This window comes from Arachis duranensis, chromosome 7 (assembly GCF_000817695.3).
Source record: "Arachis duranensis cultivar V14167 chromosome 7, aradu.V14167.gnm2.J7QH, whole genome shotgun sequence".
NCBI classification, from domain to species: domain Eukaryota; kingdom Viridiplantae; phylum Streptophyta; class Magnoliopsida; order Fabales; family Fabaceae; genus Arachis; species Arachis duranensis.
The window spans coordinates 5,722,199-5,743,184 of record NC_029778.3 but is presented as its reverse complement, the minus strand read 5'-3'; the positions used below and the strand labels follow the sequence as shown (position 1 = coordinate 5,743,184).

The following is a 20,986-nucleotide window of genomic DNA, read 5'->3' as shown; positions in this document are numbered from 1 at the left end:
TATAAAGGTGTCTTTGGAAGAATATGATGAATGGTGCAGGTCGTGGAAGCAAGCACTCATCGTTAAGCCCTTAGGGAATAGTTTGAAATTACAGACTATGGAACAGTGGATAAACAGAAGATGGACAAAGAAGGAAACAGTTCGTGTGATAGGCCTTGTCAGAGGGTACTTTTTAGTGAGATTCTCTAGTCAAGAGGATTATTCACATGCTTTGTTTGAGGGTCCCTGGATGATCGCTGATCATTACCTCTTGGTTCAAAGGTGGTGGCCTCTATTCATACCTCAAGAGAGTGAGGTTAAAAAAGTTGCTGTTTGGATCAGAATTTCCAATCTCCCAGCATAATTATATAGTAGATATTTTTTATGAAAGGTTGGAAAATCTATCGAAACCATGCTCAAAGTGGATGAAGACACGTCTATTTACTCAAGAGGTAAATTTGCACACATGTATGTGAAAATTGACTTAAGGAAAAAGCTGGTGCCATCTTTCTCACCCTTGGAGAAAGAATTCAGGCTAGAATACAAAGGTTTTCATCTAATATATTTTAATTGTGGTAGATATGGATATAAATATGATGGATGTCTGGATAAGATGAAGGAAGCAAATGATAGACAATAATATCAAGCAGCTACTGAATAACAGAACCAAACAGAAACACCGAAAGGGGAAAATGCCGCCGCGGTCCAAGGCCAGCCATCATCGGTAAATACAGGGAATCATGTTAGGAAAGATCTGATTGCAACAAAAAATTCGGGGGTGATGAAAATAGCCGTTGGTACAGTTAAGGAAAGCCATGAGCATCAATTTGGGGAGAAAAAATCAGATTTAACTGTTGTAAATGAAGAAAGTTTATATAGTCCCTGAATGGTTATCAAAACGTCCCAGAGAAAAAACAGGCAAGAATCAGGGAGTAATTATGGGGATATCAAAAAAGAAAGTTTTAATAATAGGTTTGATGCTCTTCAGCATGAGAAAGAAGCTTAGGAGAGAGAAAAAAAAGGAAAGTACCAAGAAAGTTAGTCCAAGCAAAAAAGAGAGATAAATGCTAAAGCACGTCAATAATTTAACAAGCAGGATACATAGAATGAAAATCATAAAGGAGGCCAAAATGTCAACTTTGCTAACCGAGACACAAAAGAAAAAAGGCCAGAGATGAACAAAAAACTTAATGAAGAACGGTTGAAATCGGCAAGTACATCTCAGAACAAACAAATGATAATTGTTATTGCTAAACCAAATCAACCTTCTCAAGGAGAACAAAACAAAAGGAAGGATCAAATGCACCAGGAGTATTGGAGACAATTTAGCCGACTTTTGAAAACAGTTTATTCAAGCCACAACGAAGGGTATTATATCCCTACTAATGATACTAATGACCCTATCTTAAATGCTCACATAGCAAGGGTTATGGGAGGAAAAAATGTAGAGCAAAACAACGAGTATTATAAAGAGAACCCTCGAGAGTGAGTAACTATGGTGGAGCACATAAGATGGCCATTGACATTGATAGTATAAAAGAAACTACTCCAAGTGGGAATGCAGCAGATATCGAAGAAAAACCTAAGGCTATGGAAGCCTAGAGGGGCCTCTTTTGCATCAGAGAGTTTTTTTTGTTATCTTTAAGTAGACTTATTCGTTTACATTAGTATCTATAAATATCTTGTCTTGGATTATAATAATATGATTAAAAGTAGCTGGCGAAAAGAGCTCGTGCGATGCAAGCGATAATTGAGAGAGCTTGTGCAGCGTGAGCAACAGTAGAAGAAGATCGTGCGACAAATAGAGAATTGTGTTTTGTGTACGAGTGTGTGAATGGAGCTTGAGAGATGGGGTTTTGAGTTAGGGTTACTTAAATTTTTTATATATTTGCTAAATAATTACAGACAAATATTTTGTTAGTAATAACTCTAAAATCAATATTTAAATTTTGTTGACAGAATAATTTGTCGATAAATTGTTAGAAAAAATTTCAATTTTTTTATAAAAAAATACGTCGATATTTTTAACAATAAAATGTTGTCATTGAAATCTGTCTATAATCTGTTACTTTTTAGTAGTGAAAAATTAAATTTAAATACATTGTGTTTAAATCAAGAAAAGTATAAGCCACTAAACCAAAAGTCAAGAAAAGTATAAGAAATTAATTTTTAATTATTCAATATTAATCAATTTTATCATCATAAAAATGTTTAATCTTGGTTCTTTGGAGAAGCTGAGTTTATGATTAGTATTTAATATTTAAAGTTTATAATATAAAAGTAAAAATAATTTTAGTTGAATGATATTATCAACTGAACAAAATTAATTTTTTATAAATTGTTAACACAAAAGTCAAGTCAATAATAAATGATAATTAAATGTCTATTTAAAACTTTAAATGCCTTACGTTAAATTTTTTTAAATGCCTTACGTTAAATTTTTTCTTAACTGAAATCAAATTATATATGTAAAGTGTGTTAAGCTTTTAATTTTTAAAAGTTATTTATTTTTGAGAATGTTTTAGTAATTATATATGATAAAACAAATCAAAATTTATTTTAAAAATATTTTTGCAAGTAGTTTGAAAAAAAAAAGTTTTTAAAAACTAAATACACGTTCATATATATTTTTTTAATTATTAAATACAAAATAAAGACTTGCATTTTTTAAAATGTGAATACATCTCCAATAATTTTTACCAAATACACTTGTTACATCACAAAGTATATCACTTTTAAAAAAGAATAATTCGGGTCCCACCATATGAATAAATTAATGTGGTAAATATATTGCTATCTTAATCTTAACCAGATGTTTTCAAGTTTCAGGATAGGAAATGAATGCTCAAGATTTTTTCCATAAAAAGTTTTTGTTTAGTCAAATTGGATTAGTTGAATTCATAATAATAGGTTTTTGTTTCATATAGATTAAAAATAGAATGAATAACATTATTTTAAAAGACATATAAGATAATTCTTATTTTTTTTTCTAATGCAAACAATGTCATTTTAATAAATAAAAACAATGTCATTTTGGATAAAAATGACAAGTATATAAATTGTTCGAGGAGATGCGACCAAATCTTCCACAAGCGAAGACAGATATGGATTCGATAACGAGAACAGAGACGATGACGACAGGGACAGCGACGATGACGAAGATAGATCTGGACTTTGCTTTGCTCATTTGCTTTAACAGGATTAGGATTGGTGAATTGGAACTTTTGGACGTGGAGTAGCGAATTGAGAGTTTAAAACCAGTTCGACTCATTCGATTTATTGGTTAACTACCGATTCGGTTAGTTTGTTTATCATTTTTTGCATAACAGTTTAGACATCAATCGAATTGGCTAATGAATAAATTCTCGATTAATCCAGTCGAACCAATCAATTTTATCTGAATTTTAAAACTTTAGTTCTAACTTAGATATTAACATGCCGGGTGTAAACCCTGTCAAATTAATAAATAATTAGTCAATAAATTAAATTTTAATAATGAAAATTAGAAATGTAAATCTTATATTAAATTAGGATAGAGCTTATTAAAACGAGAATTTTGACACTAATTTCAAAAAATTTGGCCCATGATTGAATCGAACAGAACAAACCGGTTGAACTAGACCCAAACGATACCCGTAGGCCCAACCGGACGCATCAATTAAAGGAGACACAGCTTCCTTTCCCCTTTTCTCTTCATTCACGCTACCATTGTTGGAGAAGGGAAGACGAGAGCTTCCAAACCCTAACCTCCACATCAATCCACCATAACTTCTTCATCCGAGTTCCGATCATCGCACCGTTTGTGGCCACGAGTCTAGCGTGTCGAGCTCTGCAAATATATCGGAACAATTTCATTGGTAAGTTTTTCTATCATCCCAGTTCTTCCACTCCATTTATTTTCGAAAATTTTGAGTGCTCAAGTTGAAGAATTTGTTAATTTTGGTTCTCTAGATTCGAATTAGCTTGTGAAACTCGTTGAAATTGGCTCTCTTGATCTGTGGGTATGGTGAGGTCTCTAACACTATCCAATCCTTGGTCTTAGTATGTTAAATTATGAGTTTTGAAGTATATATGTATAAAATATGTGAATTAGGCTTGTATCAGTGTATATTGAAGTTGATTTAGCACATTTAAGACTTGGTGGAGTTTGGGAGGATTTGCCTTGAAGATTTTGAACCCCGATGGTTGCTTTGGGTGCCTTGGTGGTGTCTCGGTAAATACGTGGAAATCGGCCAAAATATGGTTTCTCGTATTTAATATGTAATGTTATGTGAAAACTTAGGCTAGACGACCTTATGATAGGTTAGATAATAAAGGAATGTTTAATGTTTAGTATCCTTGTTGTTGAATTGTATTATGAGTTGTGTTTTGGATTGGGTAATTGCTATGGATAATGACAATAGGATGTGAATTGATAAATTTATGATTATGGACTTGTTGACAAGAATATATGAATGCCTAGGATAGGTGGATGATGAATTTGTCGATGTATTTGAAAGATTGATGCATGATATTATGAAATTGAGATATGGTAGTTATGGAAGGATTATTGTGGTGATGGCAAGGTGATGTTGTGTTGATTTTGGTGTATGATATATTAGGTTTGAATTGGATTCTTCAAGGAAATTGAAGTTTTGAACTTTATAAAAAAATTGGTTTTTGGGCCGAACTTCGACGAACCATAACTCGGCTTCCTAACCCTTAAATTATTTCAAACTTATTTTATATGAAAATTGGGTACGTGGAGTGTACGTCGTTCGAAGAATGGGTGAAAAATATTTTAAGACGAAAAAGTTATGCGCGTCGGAAGTTTGGGGTTTAAAGTGAGAAATATGCAGATTTCAGAGTTAGTAAAATTTTTTGGTAAAACGTACGCCCGCGTACACGCGTGGGCCGCGCATACGTGTGACATGAGACTTTTACGTACATGTAACCCTCATTCGCATATGGTAGCTATTGCCTCTCGAGCATGCGTGCGTGAATGAGCCTATGCGTACGCATAATGGGCTAAATTTTCATGCCGACGCGTACGCGTGACTTGGGGTTTATGCGTACGCAAGTTTCTCATACACGACCATGCGCTTCTGCATGGCGCATACGCGTATGCGTGATCAGGGGTGCATATGCGTCTTGGCCCAAGCACGTAACCACGCGTACGCGTGGTCCCCTATTTTCTGCAAAACTGTATTTTGTGTTTTTAAACTAAATTTTAAACTTCTAAACCTCTATTTTCATTCTTTTAGTCATAAAATATAATAGTAAATCTAGTGATTAGCTGAAGTTAGGAAATTTAGATGACTTGGGAGTGAAGTAAAGTGGTAAAAATGATGAATTAAACATGGAAACGAGTATCTTTGGAGTATATATATGTTATTTGGCAGATATGATTATGCAAAGATTGCAAAGAATATGAATATGATTTGGCTTATATATATTCAATTGATATGAGATACGAGTTTTTTTTTGGTAAAGTACCGTGACTTGCCACCACATGTATCAAGTTGAGACTCGATACTCTGTTGACCCTACGACGTAAGTGTGATCGAGCACTTATAAATTCCCGGGAATGTTGACTACCAATGAGCAATTTTATATACTTGAGAAAAGCTATGCATAGACTCTTGGGGATGCGCGTCGGGGGACAATTTAAGGATTTCGGACTTGTCAGGTTTGCTTGTTAACAGGTAGATGAGATTCATCAGCCGTAGGACAGGCATTCATCATGTGCATTTTGTTTGTTTGTTTGCTATGCCTTATTTGGGAATGACTAACTGAATATATTATGTTAATTGTAATAATTGCTACTTGCACTACTTGTCTCCTACCTGTGCTTGTAATTGTCTGTTTGTCTATCTTTGCGAATTCACTGGAGATGGAGGAACGGAGGAAGCGTGGATATGTTGAGTGTCAAGATTATGTTTAAGTTGAGTTAGATTTCTCTAGATACCTACCCTCTTTTATAGTTTCTGTTTAATACCCTTAAACTTTATAATCTGAGTGTCGGCATTCTAGGATTGCCTTTGGCATTCCTAGGACCGTATATATTATATGCGTGACACCTTTACCATGCTGAGAACCTCTGGTTCTCACCTCAAACTATGTTGTTGTTTTCAGATGCAGAGGACCTTATTTATTATACACGTGGCACCTTTACCATACTGAGAACCTCTGATTTTCACCCCATACTATGTTGTTATTTTCAAATGCAGGTCAAGAGGCTCCTCGCTAGGTGTCTGGATTCTTGAAGCGGAGTAGTCCCTGGGACATTTTGGGTTTCTGTTTGTATATATATATATATGTACTTGAGCACTTAGTTTCTCTCCAAGTAATTAGACTATTTTATTCCTCAAAGAGGTTATCTGGGATACTTATGTATATATATATATATATTCTCCGGCCAGCCTTGGCTTCACAGGATAAGTTAGGAGCTAGCTATTCTGTATCATTCACTCTCTAATCTCACTTTCTGTTGATTTACACCTATAAACTTTAGATTTCTTAAAACGCAAGTAATCTCGTTTTTGAACGTTGCGCTTAGGGGTGGAAACAGGCCAGGTCAGGCCAAGCTTTGCTCTTAACAGGCCTGGCCTGTCATGTAGTTAATTGGCCTGAGCTTGGCCTGTAGCCTGCTTTAAGCTCTTTATAAAGTACTAGGCATTGCCTGAAGCCTGTTAAAAGGCATGATATTTTTTTTTAACAAAAATAAAAATATTATTTAAAAAATTATTTTTAATATTTAATATTTACAAAAAATTTTAATCTTTTAAAGTATTTAAAATATACAAAAATATTTATAATAAAATATAATAAATTTAAAATATCTCATAATTTTGTTAATAATAAAAAATTATTTATATATTTACTTATGTTTTAATAGGTCCAGACAGGCCTGACAGACCAATAAGACTAATTAGTGAGCCTGGGTCTAGCCTATTAATATATTAAGGTTTTTAAAAGAGTTTGAGCTTATACCTCTTTTATAACAGGCCATGTCAGGTTAAACACAGGCCAGACTATATATAATTTTAGAGGTTGTAATACCATACCATCTATATTTTACGGCTTAAGCGTAAAACTTTGTATTCTAGAGTGTTAGTGCATGTTTGGGCGCCATTATTTTGTTAAAAAAAAGATATTATTTCAATGAAAAAAAGATATTTTTTTTTATTTTTTAACGTGTTTGGCAAATTTCTAATAGTAAAAGTAAAAGCACTAGTAAAATTAAAAAAAGATCTTTTTTGAGAAGTTGTAATTTACATCTTTTTTTAAAAGATCTTTTTTTCCAAAATGTTTTTCATGTAATAAATAAACAAAAAGTACTTTTATATTATTATACCCAAACATAATTGATACATAAAAAGACATTTTTACATGAGATATTCAAACATAAAATTACTTTTACTTCTCTATAAGATCTTTTAAAAAAAATAACTAAAAAAAAGATATTTTTTTGAAAGCTCACCCAAACAAACCCTTACACAGGGTAAATAATTTTTTTTTTATCAAAAACAAATTTTGTCATTGTGTGGTTAAACTCACCACACAAACCTAATTTTTGATAGTTATAGAAGAATTTTAGTTTATTTGTAGTTATTTTAGTCACGAAAACTAAAGTAGCTAAAAAAAAAAAATCAATTTAACCTTCAACATATTTTTATATATCACAAGAATTTAATTTTGATGTATTATATAACATAATTTTACATATATATTAATTATGTAATATCACATAAATAAAAATATTTTTTTTATATTGACTACAAAAATAATTATTTAAAAAAATAAAAATAATTAAATTGTACTATCATCAAAATTAAACTCATATCTTAATTAAATCAATCAATTCAGAATATTTCTATTTATTATCAATATAAAAGAATTTTATCCATACAATCAATCTCATATTATTATGACACCAAAACAAAAAACTCATATTATTATATCAATAAAAATAATTACTTTTTAAACCAATAATATTAGAAAAACAATAATAATAAATATAAAATAAAATAATTTTAGACTGATTTAGATTAATTTTTATTATTTTATAAAAATTTATGTATTTAAACTTATAACTTAAAATTATTCAAACACATAAATACAATTAAATGACCATAAAATGAGTAAATGACCATATAATACCCTTTAAAATAATCCATCAAAATTAAATTCTTCTGTTAAATTACAATTTTATCATTTAAATTTATGATATATCCAATTTCTCTAAGTTAATACAAGCAAAATCTTGGGGGTATTTTGGTATTTTAATGAAACAATAGGAGTGGGTCCCAATAAACGTAATAACCATTTCCTCTCTCGGAAGTCCGTCATTCTCGTCCTCTCCTCCCTCTCTCTCTGCCACCCCGAATCCTAAAACCGTCCTCACGCTTTCCACGGTTCTTCTCCACCAAATCTAACAGAACGCCACGTCACACATCTGATTTGATCTCAACGCTTCATCACAACCAAGCGAGATCCAACGCACCACATCATTTCCAACCCCACCGTACAGAACCCTCAGACTTAGCTCATCGTAGCTGATATCACTCACTTCACCGAGTCACTCCTCACACTTTAGTATAAGAGCGAAAGAGCGTTGTTGGTGTTGACGCCATTTCACACATCACACACTGTACCCTCAAAAACCAAAACCACCAACAAACTCTTCCATTTCTTCTCTCTCGTTCGTTTCTAGGGTTTGTTACTCACTGAGGTGAGCCTGACGGAGAAGAAGAACCTTCTTCCGTGTGTTTTCTTCTCTCATTTTCAGCTTCGTCACTGAAATTTGCGTTTTAATTTTGAGTTCTTCTTACTTTTTTGTTGTTGATTTTGAATTTTGGTGGCGATTTATAGGTTTGTTTACTTTAGTTTTTGAGTCAAGTGATGAATTTATGTAATGTGACTTTATGTTGTACGTTTTAGAGGTTGATCTTCTAGGATTTTTTTTGTTCACTGTTTATGTGTGAGTTCTGCGTGTCTTTGTGGTTCAAATTTGTTTTGTTCTCTGTTATGTAGTGAAGCGTTTTTTGGCTCAAAATTTCACTCTGCCTTGGGTTTTTTCTTTGTTTTCACTAGACTTTTTTGTTTTTGATTTTTTAACAGTTGTTTATAATTTCTTTTTTTCATTTTTGAGTGGGGAACCTATTTTTGGTTAATGTGTTCAGTGTTCACTCACACACTCAGCCGTTTTTTTTTTTGTGGTTTTCTATTTGTTTACCTTTCCTTTTCGGAGGATTTTTTGCTTCTAGCTTCATGGATTTGTTATGTTGCTGTCAGAGATGAACTTTGTTTTTATTTTCTGTGGTTTATTTACTTATTTATCATTTTTTATAGCCGCATAACTTTTATGCGTATTCGTTTTTGCGCTTTTCACATTGCATGTAGGTTTTCTTCGCACGTTTTTATTTTCTAAAAAAAGGAGTCCAGAGAAAAATATATATTGAATTTTAGTTATAATTTTATCTTATATTTTGTATTTTATATTATTGAAACGTGTTGTGAGAACGCAGTTATACCGTAATGCTGATAATGATGATGTTGTATAGTTATGAGTACCATTACTAAGAGTTGCATGCAGAGCTAGTAGATGACCATTACACTTAATCTTTTAGTTAAATCAGGTTTATCTTCCCTAGAAATGCTTGTTTGATCTGCTACTATTCTTAAACATGCATATTTATGTTCTATGTGATTTTCATGTTATTTTATATTTGTTTATTTTATCTATACATACTAGTAAACTTATTACTATTTAATTTGACGGTGAAATTATAATGATACTCACATAATTGTGTGATTATGTACAGGAAATGGATTTGTTCGGCTCAAATGGAAATGACCACGAGGATTCTCTGCCGCCACCACCACCCGTCCCACCAGATGTTGTGCCTGCCAAAGCAGAGGAGGAGCTTCCTCCTGAGCCACCGAAGAAAACCCGGGTGCCAATAGCCAGGCGCGGTCTAGCTTCAAAGGGTCAGAAGCTGAGTCTGTTGACCAACCACTTCAAAGTGAATGTAAACAACACTGAAGGGGAATTCTACCAGTATAGTGTATGTATTTCAATTGTAGTTTATATCGCTTTATTATTATAATTATAATTATTATCTATTTCTAATTATATACTCGATTATATTAGTGACCAAATGTAAATCAATTTGTTAGGTCTCTTAAGGTGCGAGCTAGTGAAGGGTAATGTAGGCAGAGGTTATCATGTTATATATTTTATGATTTTTTAATTTACACACCTGTGCATGTTACACCTAAAATGATTGAGGCTCATGCATATATTTACACTATTGCCTGTGAAGTGCCGTTACAGTAATGACTCAATGTTGTTGTTGAGTTGTTATATGGAGCTTGGATTGAACTTTTATGTTTTATGTATTCTCAGAAAATTGATATTGTTTGAATGGAATTGACCTGATATATAGGTTTTATCCTGGACTTCTTTGCATTGGTTGCAGTTGTTAGGTGTAGGATGCCTAGTGGTCCAGTAGGGTATTGGCTCTTAATGGTGGTGGCCTTGTGTTTCACTGGGTTAACTCTCTATTTTCCTATCCTGCTGGTTATAATATTGCTTGCTTATTTTGCACTCTAACTTGACATGCTTTGCTATGCATATGTACAGGTGGCTCTTTCTTATGAAGATGGGCGCCCTGTGGAAGGAAAGGGTGCTGGAAGGAAAGTGATAGACAAAGTTAAGGAAACTTATGACTCGGAGTTGAATGGGAAGGACTTCGCCTATGATGGTGAAAAAACTTTGTTCACTGTTGGGTCTCTAGCTCGAAACAAGCTTGAGTTTACTGTTGTTCTTGAGGATGTTACCTCAAACAGGTTGGATTGCATGTGATTGTGATTGGTTAATTCTCCTTGTTTTTCATGTTGTTTCAGCAATATAATTTACATGTTTTTAATTTTATCCCTTCTATAGAAACAATGGAAACTGCAGCCCTGAAGGTCATGGAAGTCCCAACGAAGGTGATAGGAAGAGAGTGAGGCGCCCATACCGTGCCAAAACTTTCAAAGTTGAGATTAGCTTTGCCGCCAAAATTCCAATGAAAGCCATTTCCAATGCTTTACGCGGGCAAGAAACTGAGAATTATCAAGAAGCCATCAGAGTTCTTGATATCATCCTGAGGCAACATGCTGCCAAGCAGTGCGTATTTTATACTATTTGTAGTTTTTCTTTGTTCTCTTTTTCTGTTTAATTTGGTTGACAACAGTGCAAAATTTATATTTCTTTTGTATGATGCTTCATGATGCCAATATTGCAGAGGATGCTTGCTTGTGCGCCAATCCTATTTCCACAATGATCCAAAGAATTTTGCTGATGTAGGAGGGGGGGTTCTCGGTTGCCGAGGCTTCCATTCAAGTTTTAGAACCACTCAGAGTGGCCTGTCACTCAATATAGGTATAATCTATCTATTCTACTCCATATTATCACCTGAACATTTTTGGCTTAATATTTGGGCTTTATCCCAACTGTAGATGTTTCAACTACCATGATTATTACTCCTGGGCCTGTGGTGGACTTTTTAATTGCCAATCAGAATGTGAGAGATCCCTATTCGCTTGACTGGGCAAAGGTAACTGCATCCCGTGAACATTTACATATTGTGACTGATTTACCTATAAATCGGTTAATCTGACTATTTATTTTTCACTAATAGGCCAAGAGGACACTTAAAAATCTGAGGATTAGAACTAGTCCCTCCAATCAGGAGTTCAAGATTACTGGTCTCAGTGAACTCCCATGCAAAGAGCAGACGTATTATATTATTTTTACATGTTTTTTTTTTATGTGAAATACCATTTTTATCATTAACCAACTCCCACTATATGCACAACTATTTGGGAGTTAATGAATTGCTTTTTCCATTGTAAGTGAAACTTTTAATCATGTGGGCATTATAGTTTTACTCTAAAGACCAGAGGTGGAGCAGATGGTGAAGATACTACGGAAGTGACTGTATATGACTATTTTGTTAAACAACGCAATATAGAGCTCCGCTACTCTGGTGATCTTCCTTGTATCAATGTTGGAAAGCCGAAACGTCCAACATATTTCCCCCTTGAGGTAAAAAAGATTACAGATTTTCTTTTGAGATGCCTCTTATCAATAAGTAATTTATCCTTATAGATACTGAAAATCAAAGGCAACTCACTTATTTTAAGTTCATGTTTAACCATTTTTCCTTGCCTTTTTTTTGGCGGCGTTAGCTTTGCGATTTGGTATCCCTGCAACGGTACACGAAAGCACTGTCAACACTTCAAAGGGCTTCTCTGGTCGAGAAATCCAGGCAAAAACCGCAGGAGAGGATGAGGGTGTTGAATGATGTAAGTCTCACTGATTTATTGTAGCAACATGATTCAAATTTAAATGTCTTTCTGAAGGGCTCTCATCTTTGTATTCCAGGCCCTCAAAACCAGCAACTATGCTTCTGAACCCATGTTGCGTAGCTGTGGTATTCAAATAAACAATAGTTTCACTCCAGTTGAAGGACGTGTTTTGCAAGCTCCAAGGGTATTATTTTGTAATCTTTTTGCTTCTTATGGCACTTACCCCTTTTCGTGAGGCTAACTTACAGCTGCTAATTAATTTGAGAAATTATTTTTGTTTTCTTTTATTAGAAATTTGATGTTAACTGCACATATGGTTGTTTGTATCTTCAGCACAATGTTGTACCATTGTGGTCTTTACGCATGTCAATTTTCAATTTTACAACGCATTTTTAAACATTGTTTATGTGATTATAAGGCATGGTGAAGTTTTATGAAATTTTTCCCGGATTTAGGTTAGTGTTATATAACTTGAATGCAATTGCCTGGAAAAATAGCTGCATTGTGTTTCTGTTCTAATTCCATTTGTTGCTCTCGGCATTTGCTAAAATAGATTTGTATGATAACCCATTTCTTTTTGTCTTTGGCCGGAGGTTTGTTTTTGACATTGCCTGATAAAATTGTACTCTATGTATCTTTATTGTTTGGTTTTAGCTGTTTATAGAGACTAGAGAGATATAACTCGGCCATTCTTTGTTTCAATAAATGGTTTTATCCCATTCGGTAATTAATACATAGTTTGGTTTTTACAACATTGTTCCTGACTGATTATTCAATATTATTATATGTATAGCTGAAATTTGGGAATGGAGAAGACTTCAATCCTAGGAACGGAAGGTGGAATTTTAACAATAAGGTACTTCTTATTTTGTAATTCTGTACTATCCTTAGCTACCTTCTATGTAGTTCAAAACAGTCAAATGGACACTGATTTTGTGGTATGATGACTTGTTGTTTCTCCAGAAAATTGTCCAACCAACAAAGATTGAGAGGTGGGCAGTTGTTAACTTCTCTGCTCGCTGTGATGTGAATGGACTTATCAGGGACCTGATTAAATGTGGAGGAATGAAAGGAATTGTGAGTTTCTTTACTCTATATTGAGCTAGGTGATGCCCAAAAGGGTTGCTGACATCGTTCGTTGTCTTGTTTGATTTTGACAGATAATTGATCAGCCTTTTGATGTATTTGAAGAACAAAATAGTAACAGACGTGCTCCTCCGCTTGTCAGGGTGGAGAAAATGTTTGAATTGATTCAGTCTAGACTTCCTGGGGCTCCTCAGTTCCTGCTTTGTCTTCTTCCAGAGCGGAAAAACTCTGATCTTTATGGTTAGTGGTTTCAAGTACTTATAACTTTTAAATTATAAGCTTGCTGTATATTCTTGCGGTAACTGATAAAGTTCCTTATTGAGAAAATTAGTTGGACATCTTATTAAAGTAAAATAATTGTGCATCCAGGTCCTTGGAAGAAGAAGAACCTTGCTGACTTTGGAATCGTTACCCAGTGCATTGCTCCAACAAGGGTCAATGATCAGTATTTGACCAATGTTTTGTTGAAAATAAATGCAAAGGTACATGATTTCTTTGGCTTGCCTCCTTTTATTATTTTCTTATTATCTGGTATTATATGTGTCTTGCCTAGTGTATCTAATTTATTTATACATGTCTTTTGTCTTATGCTTACCTGGAGTTTTCCTCCCTTTCCTTTCCTTTGCAGCTTGGTGGGTTGAATTCTTTGCTAGGTGTGGAGCACTCCCCTTCTATTCCTATTGTTTCAAAAGCTCCTACACTCATTCTTGGCATGGATGTGTCCCACGGCTCCCCAGGGCAATCTGATATTCCATCAATTGCTGCGGTAAATGGTTGATGTTTTTCTTTGTATTTTTTTTGGGATATATTTTTTAATCATTTTAAAGGCTGTTTTAATAATTTGGTTGTCTGCTCTCATTCTTACTGTGTTAAATATGCAGGTGGTGAGCTCTAGACAATGGCCACTGATATCTAAGTACAGGGCATGTGTTCGAACACAGTCTCCCAAGGTCGAAATGATTGACAATTTATTTAAGAAAGTATCTGATAAAGATGATGAAGGAATAATCAGGTTTTTTTTTATTTATTTAATTTTAGTCTTGTCCTGATAGATACTTCCATACAATTCAGTTTTTCCATGCATGTTCATGTATTCTGTAAATTGAGTACCTGATTGATTTATTTTATTATTTTCAGGGAACTTCTCATTGACTTCTATTCAAGTTCCGGAAAGAGGAAACCTGATAATATAATTATATTCAGGTATTCTTCTTTCAGAAGTTTTCTGCTATGAACCATATATTATTTTCTAGTTCCTACCATTTATTTTCATTTTGCATCTTTTGCTGGCTCAGGCTGTTGTAATTTCTAGAATTAGACAGTTGTAGATGTTATTTTTTCTGTTTTATGTAGGGATGGTGTTAGCGAGTCTCAATTCAATCAAGTTTTGAACAAAGAACTTGATCAAATCATTCAGGTTTTCTTCTAAGCTTATTCATTGTGAATTCTAATAACCATAAACCTTAATCTTTAAGGAGTATCCACATTTTAAAATTTTAGGCCTGCAAATTTTTGGATGAGAACTGGGATCCCAAGTTTTTGGTGATGGTTGCTCAGAAGAATCACCATACCAAGTTTTTCCAGCCGGGATCACCTGACAATGTTCCTCCTGGTAATTAGTTTGTGGGTTTCATATTTTCTTTTAATTCCGCTAATCTTTTTTGGTTTTGCAGGAACGGTTATTGATAACAAAATTTGTCACCCTCGGAACTATGATTTTTACATGTGTGCCCATGCTGGAATGATTGTGAGTATTTGCTTTTCTTGAGCCATCTCCTAATGATACTGAATCTAAATTAAATTTCTCTGTTTGCAATGCATGTCATGTGGGTTCATCCAGTAATTTGTGGAAGGCTGTATAAATGTTTTCACATTATTACCTTTGTTTGTCATGCTTCCTTCTATTTTGACTTTTATCTTCTAGTTCTTTAGTGAAAGTCAAATTGGTCTGTGTTTTGTACATTCTGATGATGCTCTAGTTAAGTCTGACATTTTAAACATAAACGTTTGTAAATGATTACACCCCATTTTTAACTTTTTTAAAAACACCCTCTCAGGGTACCACCAGGCCTACTCACTACCATGTGCTGTTAGATGAGATTGGTTTCTCTCCAGATGATCTTCAGGAACTTGTTCATTCTCTTTCCTATGTGTAAGTGGAAATTTGGTCCCAACCTAATCAACTTTTAGACTCTTACTAATCTTGATAGATAATTTTGTGTTATATCTTATGAATGAAATTTGTTGTATGACACAGGTATCAGAGGAGTACCACTGCCATCTCTGTTGGTATGTTCTACTCATTTCTTTTTAATCCTTTCCAAAACTCATGAGTCAACCTAAATAGAGTTTAGAGTTTGTTGACCCAAACAATTTCGTGATTGTTCATGATTTAATTTCGGACTTCGAAAACCTTGGGAAATTAAATATATTTTAACATTATAGATACAGTGGACAAGGTTCTAATTCATAATAACCTATGTTTCTCTTCAGTTGCTCCAATATGCTATGCTCACCTGGCTGCAACTCAGATGGGACAGTTCATGAAATTTGAGGACAAATCTGAGACCTCATCAAGCCATGGTGGACTCACTGCTGCTGGAGCTGTTCCTGTCCCTCAGTTGCCCAAATTGCAGGACAGTGTTTGTAACTCCATGTTCTTTTGTTAGAGAAGCCTCTCTGTTGGTGATGCCTCTTTAGAGAAAACAAGGGATAATTTTAATTTACATGTTGGTTTTTTAGACTTATAAGCTTTGGCTTTTGTGGATACAATCAAAACCATGTCGTAGACCTAATGACTTGATTGCCATATAATATGGGTAAAAGACTAAATACCTGTGGATGCATTTTAGATATGCTTTCACATGTGTTTTGTCTTTCCTATTCTATGGTAGCTTTTAGTTAATATATGAAGTTATCCATCTGACTAAGTTTCATCTAATCGCCTTCATGTGCTATGTTTTATTAGCTATTTTTTGAGTCGAGTTGGATGATTAGATGTAGAACGCTTTTTATAAGAATATAAGGTATATATATATTTCAAGTTAGATCTGTATGGTCCTTTACTCTTTAGTCTCCAACTATAAATATATCCGAGTTTCATGATTTTCTGATTTGGTTTCCTTTGGGGTTTGTTGATTATGGCATGGCGGCATGGCTGGTTTGAAATTTGAGTTTTAAAATCGTCCGTTTTAGTGTTTTAATTTTGGGATGAAAGTAATTAGCCTAATAAATTTATTAGTCAACTTAGTAAGTATAAGAATAGATGTAAAATGAGTACAACGTAACTCTTGTCTTGATGACATGGCAACTTAATGCTTCTTAACTCGTGCTTAAAAGTTTGTTGTTTCTTTTTCGACAGTATTTAGACTTGTCACAAATTTCCAACAATTAGTAACGATTATTGTTGATTTCATTCTTTCAACAATATGTATACACGGGTAAAAAAAAGGATTAAAAAAACACGTTTGTGGTATACATTAAGGTAATAAAAATACTTAGAGGAAAAAGAGATTTATCGGGACAGAATATCTTATATTTTTTGGTGAGAATTGAGAGCTTGGATATTATAGCATCCGATATTCGGAACCGTTCATCAAGTCATTAACGAAGAACTATTTCACATTTCATGTGAACCAATTTCGTACGTTCAAATCGTTTTCTCAGTAGTTCCATGTTTCGTCATTGATTTATTTATTGGAAGTTCAATCTTTCTTATTTCATATGGTTATATTTGCTATGCAGCTCACCTGTTTGTTCAAATGTTTCAATGATAATTGCAATGCCCCCAAGAATTCATTATTATTTGCTTAGGGTGAAACTTTTGAAGTGATGATAAAATTGTATGCTGCTTGCTGCATTTCACATTGTCCTTCATTCCAGCATCAGTGCCTTTCAAGTTTAAAACTAAAATGCATTTGCTAAATAATTAAGAGTATGTAACTATGTGGCTTAATTTATCTAGTTGTTAGTTGTGATTGTATTAACTTGCACTTTGCTTGATTTCCGATCAGTATAGGAAAGGTTGGAGCTTTGTTTTGTTTGAGCTGAATCCTTTCAAGAATGTTCCCCATTAGGAGTTTAATTTCCAGCAAGACTCCGAGTCTGAGACAGTTTTCGTCCGCAACAACTCCTCAAGTGCTTAGGCCTGGTGATATCCTAGGACAATCAAGACGTTTTACCGAGGAAGATGTCATTCAATACTCTAAAGTCAGCCATGATTCTAATCCTTTGCATACTGATCCTGTGGCTGCCAGAGATGTCGGATTCGAAGGTCCTCTCGTCCATGGGATGCTCGTTGCTTCTCTCTTTCCTCGCATCATCTCGTCACATTTTGTAAATCCCATCCTAATCTCTATTTTGATTTGTGGTATCGATATATGGAAATGTGTTAGTTAACGATCTTGGTAACAAAATTCGAGTGACTAAAACGGATGAATTAGGCTATGATATGATATTGCTTAGAGTGGGATGAGAAGTAACAGAAGTATAGTTTGGTTTCAGCAACCTTCAACATAATTAATAACCATTCTCTAGCTATTAATAGGTAAAAGGAACATGAAATAAACACAAATAGTCTTTTAGGTATCATCGTGGATTCTATGCATGCTTGGATATAAGCCTTTATGTCTGGTGGATTTAGGTATTATGAAGGACTCTATTTTCATCTCAGGTAAACGATGTCATTCCCAAAATTTTTCAATGATTTTGTGAATTGTGGCACCAACTTGATGAAAGCCTTCTAATTAAGTGTGTGTATGTATGTGTTATTTATTTGAAAAGGAAATTTTGTCAGAGAAGAAATTTATTTGAAGAATTTTTCTTTTCATAGCTTTCTTGGTAACTTTCATTATTATTTGGTTGATTGTAGCCTGGAGCTGTTTATGTCTCTCAAAGCTTGAATTTTAAGTTCCCTGTGTATATTGGAGACCACATTACTGGTGAAGTAGAAGCAACACATCTGAGAGAAAATAAAAACCGATATCTGTAAGTTTCGTCTTGACATTGATGTTTCTTCCTTTTCTTTTTGAACACGGAGTAACTTTGTGAATGCGATTCAGTGCAAAGTTCAAAACAAGGTGCCTCAAGAATGGTGAACTGCTTGTTATTGAAGGTGAGGCTACAGCTATATTGCCAACACTGACCTTTGAACAAGAGCAATGTAAGGATTGCTGAAATAGTTATTCACAAGAATAGACTATTAACCATGAAAGCCTTTTTCAAATGCTAAATAAATGTATTTGTGACAAGAGTACTTAAAGTCCTTGTAGGTTGAACTTGTGATTAACCACTTTGCCCCCACCATAAAGAAAAACAGCAGGGGGAGACAATCAGACAAAGTTTTTGTAGTTTTGCTGATTATAATGCAGTTTATGCAGACTTAGGTATTTGAATTTTTGGTCCACAGTCCACACTCCACGCACTTTGTTGTGTTTATATAATTCTCACTTTTGCATATAGATATAAAATTAACCAAAAACAAAAAATTATCAACGAGAAGCTATTTACAGTAAAAAATTATGTAACATTTGCTTTATAGCTTAACCAATTGAATTTGATAATTTGGAATAAAAAAATGGGCAAAATTGATTGATGAAAATTGCATAATCGTAATAACATTGGATAAAATTAAAACCAGCTAACACTAAAATATCACTTGAAGCACAATAACATCGAAAATAGGAGTAGCATTATTGTATAGTGATAAAAAATACTGAAATTTTCTAGTTCAGTCAATTTCTATTTCAAAGGGACTAAATAATAGTTTTTGAAAGAACAATCAGCTATTGTAAGATATTGATTAGATAATTTCTTGGGAGGGTATTGATAACTCCGACAAAATATAGTGGGTTGGCTTTAAAAGACGGAGGATGCTCATAAAGACGCACTCAATGTTTTTTTTAAAGATATTTTTGTATGATATTATTATTATTATTGGACATATTAATGAATTGATTATTTTTGAACTTCTTAATAAACTATAATAAAATCAATTTTTTATAATAATAACAATAAACCTAATTGTTATCAGATTCGGTCGAATGATCAATTTATACAACTTACTGGATCTTTTTTTTAAAAAAACAAAAATCAGCATATATTTATCTTTTTATCAAAAAATTTAAATATGATTCGGTTTAGATTGTATAAATCGATCGAATCAAATTAGGCCTAATAATTATAATACGGACGATGAATTTATTATTGTTGCTATAATAAACTAATTTTATTATAATTTATTAAAAATTAAATTATTAATTAATTTAATAAAAATGTTCAATAATATTATAATACATGTAAACATTTTTAAAAAAAAATATTTTTAATATTTTTTCGAAGTGCTCTCCTTTAAAAGATTCTTGGCTTGTTAATCTCTCTCCTTGGTATTTGGTTTCTCAATTCTTGAAACATAAGTACTTCTCTCTTGGATTCCTTAGTTTTTTCTTTTAATTATTTTATTTTATTTTATTGGCAGAAAGATGCATTATAATATTATATTACAAAATGAAATAATAATAAAGACAAGTAAGGACCCAAATCCGGACCCAACAAAAATTCAATCGTACAATTAGGTGGAATAAAATCTAATCTGTAATTGTTTGTCTAATATATAAAAGATAAGTACTCCTTTATTTAGTTAATAGTTTGCAAGTCCTTATTAATAATTTTTATATAATCGGTCTTTCTTCTTATCGTTCTTCAATAGTTTTTATAGTTTTTTTTGACGGATATATTAATTAAAATTATTAAACAAATAAAAGAGGTAAAACCAAATATACTTTAACATTATGTTTGGATCAATGAAAATTAAAAGAAAAGAAAATAAAAAAAAATTGATGAAAAATAAAATTTTCTCTTAATTGGATCAGCACAGAAATTAGATGAAAAAAAAAAACATTGGACTAAGACTACGTCTAAGTTTTCTTTCCTAACTTGCAAAGAAAACTGCTGAAAGTTTCAAAATTTTACTTGGTTATAATTTTTTTTATTTTTTTTATCTAAACAAAAAAATTTTTCTTACTTTTTTTCATATATTTTTTTCATCAAAACAATATAAAAAAATTAACTTTTTTTATTTTTTTCTTCTCATTTTCTTTTCTTATATTTTTTTTCTCATATTTTTTCATTTTACATCCAAACAAAGTGTAAGAAAATATCACGTACTCTTTGTACTCCACATTATATAACGTTCTAGAACTAAATACTCCTCCCTTTTTTAATATATTCTTTAATCTCATTTCGATTATAAATGATTGAATAATTTTTAACCCTAAATCTATATGTTTTCTTTTTCTTAACTAGTTTTTTAGATATTGTTTTCATTCCTTTCATAAAATAAAGTTATCAAAACATATAATACTTATTTAATTTGACTACATCAATCAAATTATTTATTTATAAATTAACAAGTACTCTTACCTATCTTCTTTTTTAAAGGTTTTATATTGTGCTTACTTTGACAAGCACCCCATAAAGTGTATCGTATGCAATTTCCTATAATAAAATAAGTTTTATATTTAACATAAAATAATAACAATCAAGTGAATAAGAATTTATTTTTTTAGATAATAAAATGAATAGT

General features: G+C 32.7%; 2 protein-coding genes across 4 annotated transcripts; both read left to right on the top strand.

Moving 5' to 3' along the window:
- The first annotated feature begins 8,335 nt into the window (after positions 1 to 8,335).
- Positions 8,336 to 16,345, top strand: LOC107496723 (protein argonaute 4). 2 transcript variants are annotated; one of them, XM_016118046.3, is made up of 23 exons: positions 8,336 to 8,692; positions 9,786 to 10,028; positions 10,607 to 10,812; positions 10,910 to 11,134; positions 11,253 to 11,389; positions 11,467 to 11,564; positions 11,649 to 11,746; positions 11,893 to 12,055; positions 12,199 to 12,315; positions 12,395 to 12,502; positions 13,112 to 13,174; positions 13,282 to 13,395; positions 13,479 to 13,644; positions 13,774 to 13,886; positions 14,033 to 14,170; positions 14,286 to 14,416; positions 14,542 to 14,607; positions 14,758 to 14,821; positions 14,905 to 15,016; positions 15,078 to 15,151; positions 15,462 to 15,556; positions 15,662 to 15,693; positions 15,898 to 16,345. In XM_016118046.3, exons 2-23 carry the CDS (start codon positions 9,789 to 9,791, stop codon positions 16,071 to 16,073), a joined length of 2,736 nt encoding a protein of 911 aa, XP_015973532.1. In that variant the 5' UTR covers positions 8,336 to 8,692; positions 9,786 to 9,788; the 3' UTR covers positions 16,074 to 16,345. The 2 variants fall into 2 exon arrangements, with proteins under 2 accessions (XP_015973532.1, XP_015973533.1); XM_016118047.3 differs by having other exon boundaries at positions 8,336 to 8,724.
- A 562-nt stretch (positions 16,346 to 16,907) lies between these two features.
- Positions 16,908 to 18,806, top strand: LOC107496707 (uncharacterized). 2 transcript variants are annotated; one of them, XM_016118020.3, is made up of 4 exons: positions 16,908 to 17,047; positions 17,418 to 17,739; positions 18,275 to 18,390; positions 18,465 to 18,806. In XM_016118020.3, exons 2-4 carry the CDS (start codon positions 17,467 to 17,469, stop codon positions 18,577 to 18,579), a joined length of 504 nt encoding a protein of 167 aa, XP_015973506.1. In that variant the 5' UTR covers positions 16,908 to 17,047; positions 17,418 to 17,466; the 3' UTR covers positions 18,580 to 18,806. The 2 variants fall into 2 exon arrangements, with proteins under 2 accessions (XP_015973506.1, XP_015973507.1); XM_016118021.3 differs by having other exon boundaries at positions 16,921 to 17,047; positions 17,423 to 17,739.
- The last annotated feature ends 2,180 nt before the right edge of the window (positions 18,807 to 20,986 follow it).

Excerpts from the sequence above, each read along its gene's own strand:
- LOC107496723 (XM_016118046.3), top strand. The coding sequence starts at position 9,789 with ATGGATTTGTTCGGCTCAAATGGAAATGACCACGAGGATTCTCTGCCG. Across the intron at positions 10,813-10,909 it reads GAGGATGTTACCTCAAACAG|AAACAATGGAAACTGCAGCC; the intron begins GTTGGATTGCAT and ends TCCCTTCTATAG. Across the intron at positions 11,747-11,892 it reads CTCCCATGCAAAGAGCAGAC|TTTTACTCTAAAGACCAGAG; the intron begins GTATTATATTAT and ends TGGGCATTATAG.
- LOC107496707 (XM_016118020.3), top strand. The coding sequence starts at position 17,467 with ATGTTCCCCATTAGGAGTTTAATTTCCAGCAAGACTCCGAGTCTGAGA. Across the intron at positions 17,740-18,274 it reads GCATCATCTCGTCACATTTT|CCTGGAGCTGTTTATGTCTC; the intron begins GTAAATCCCATC and ends GGTTGATTGTAG. Across the intron at positions 18,391-18,464 it reads GAAAATAAAAACCGATATCT|TGCAAAGTTCAAAACAAGGT; the intron begins GTAAGTTTCGTC and ends AATGCGATTCAG.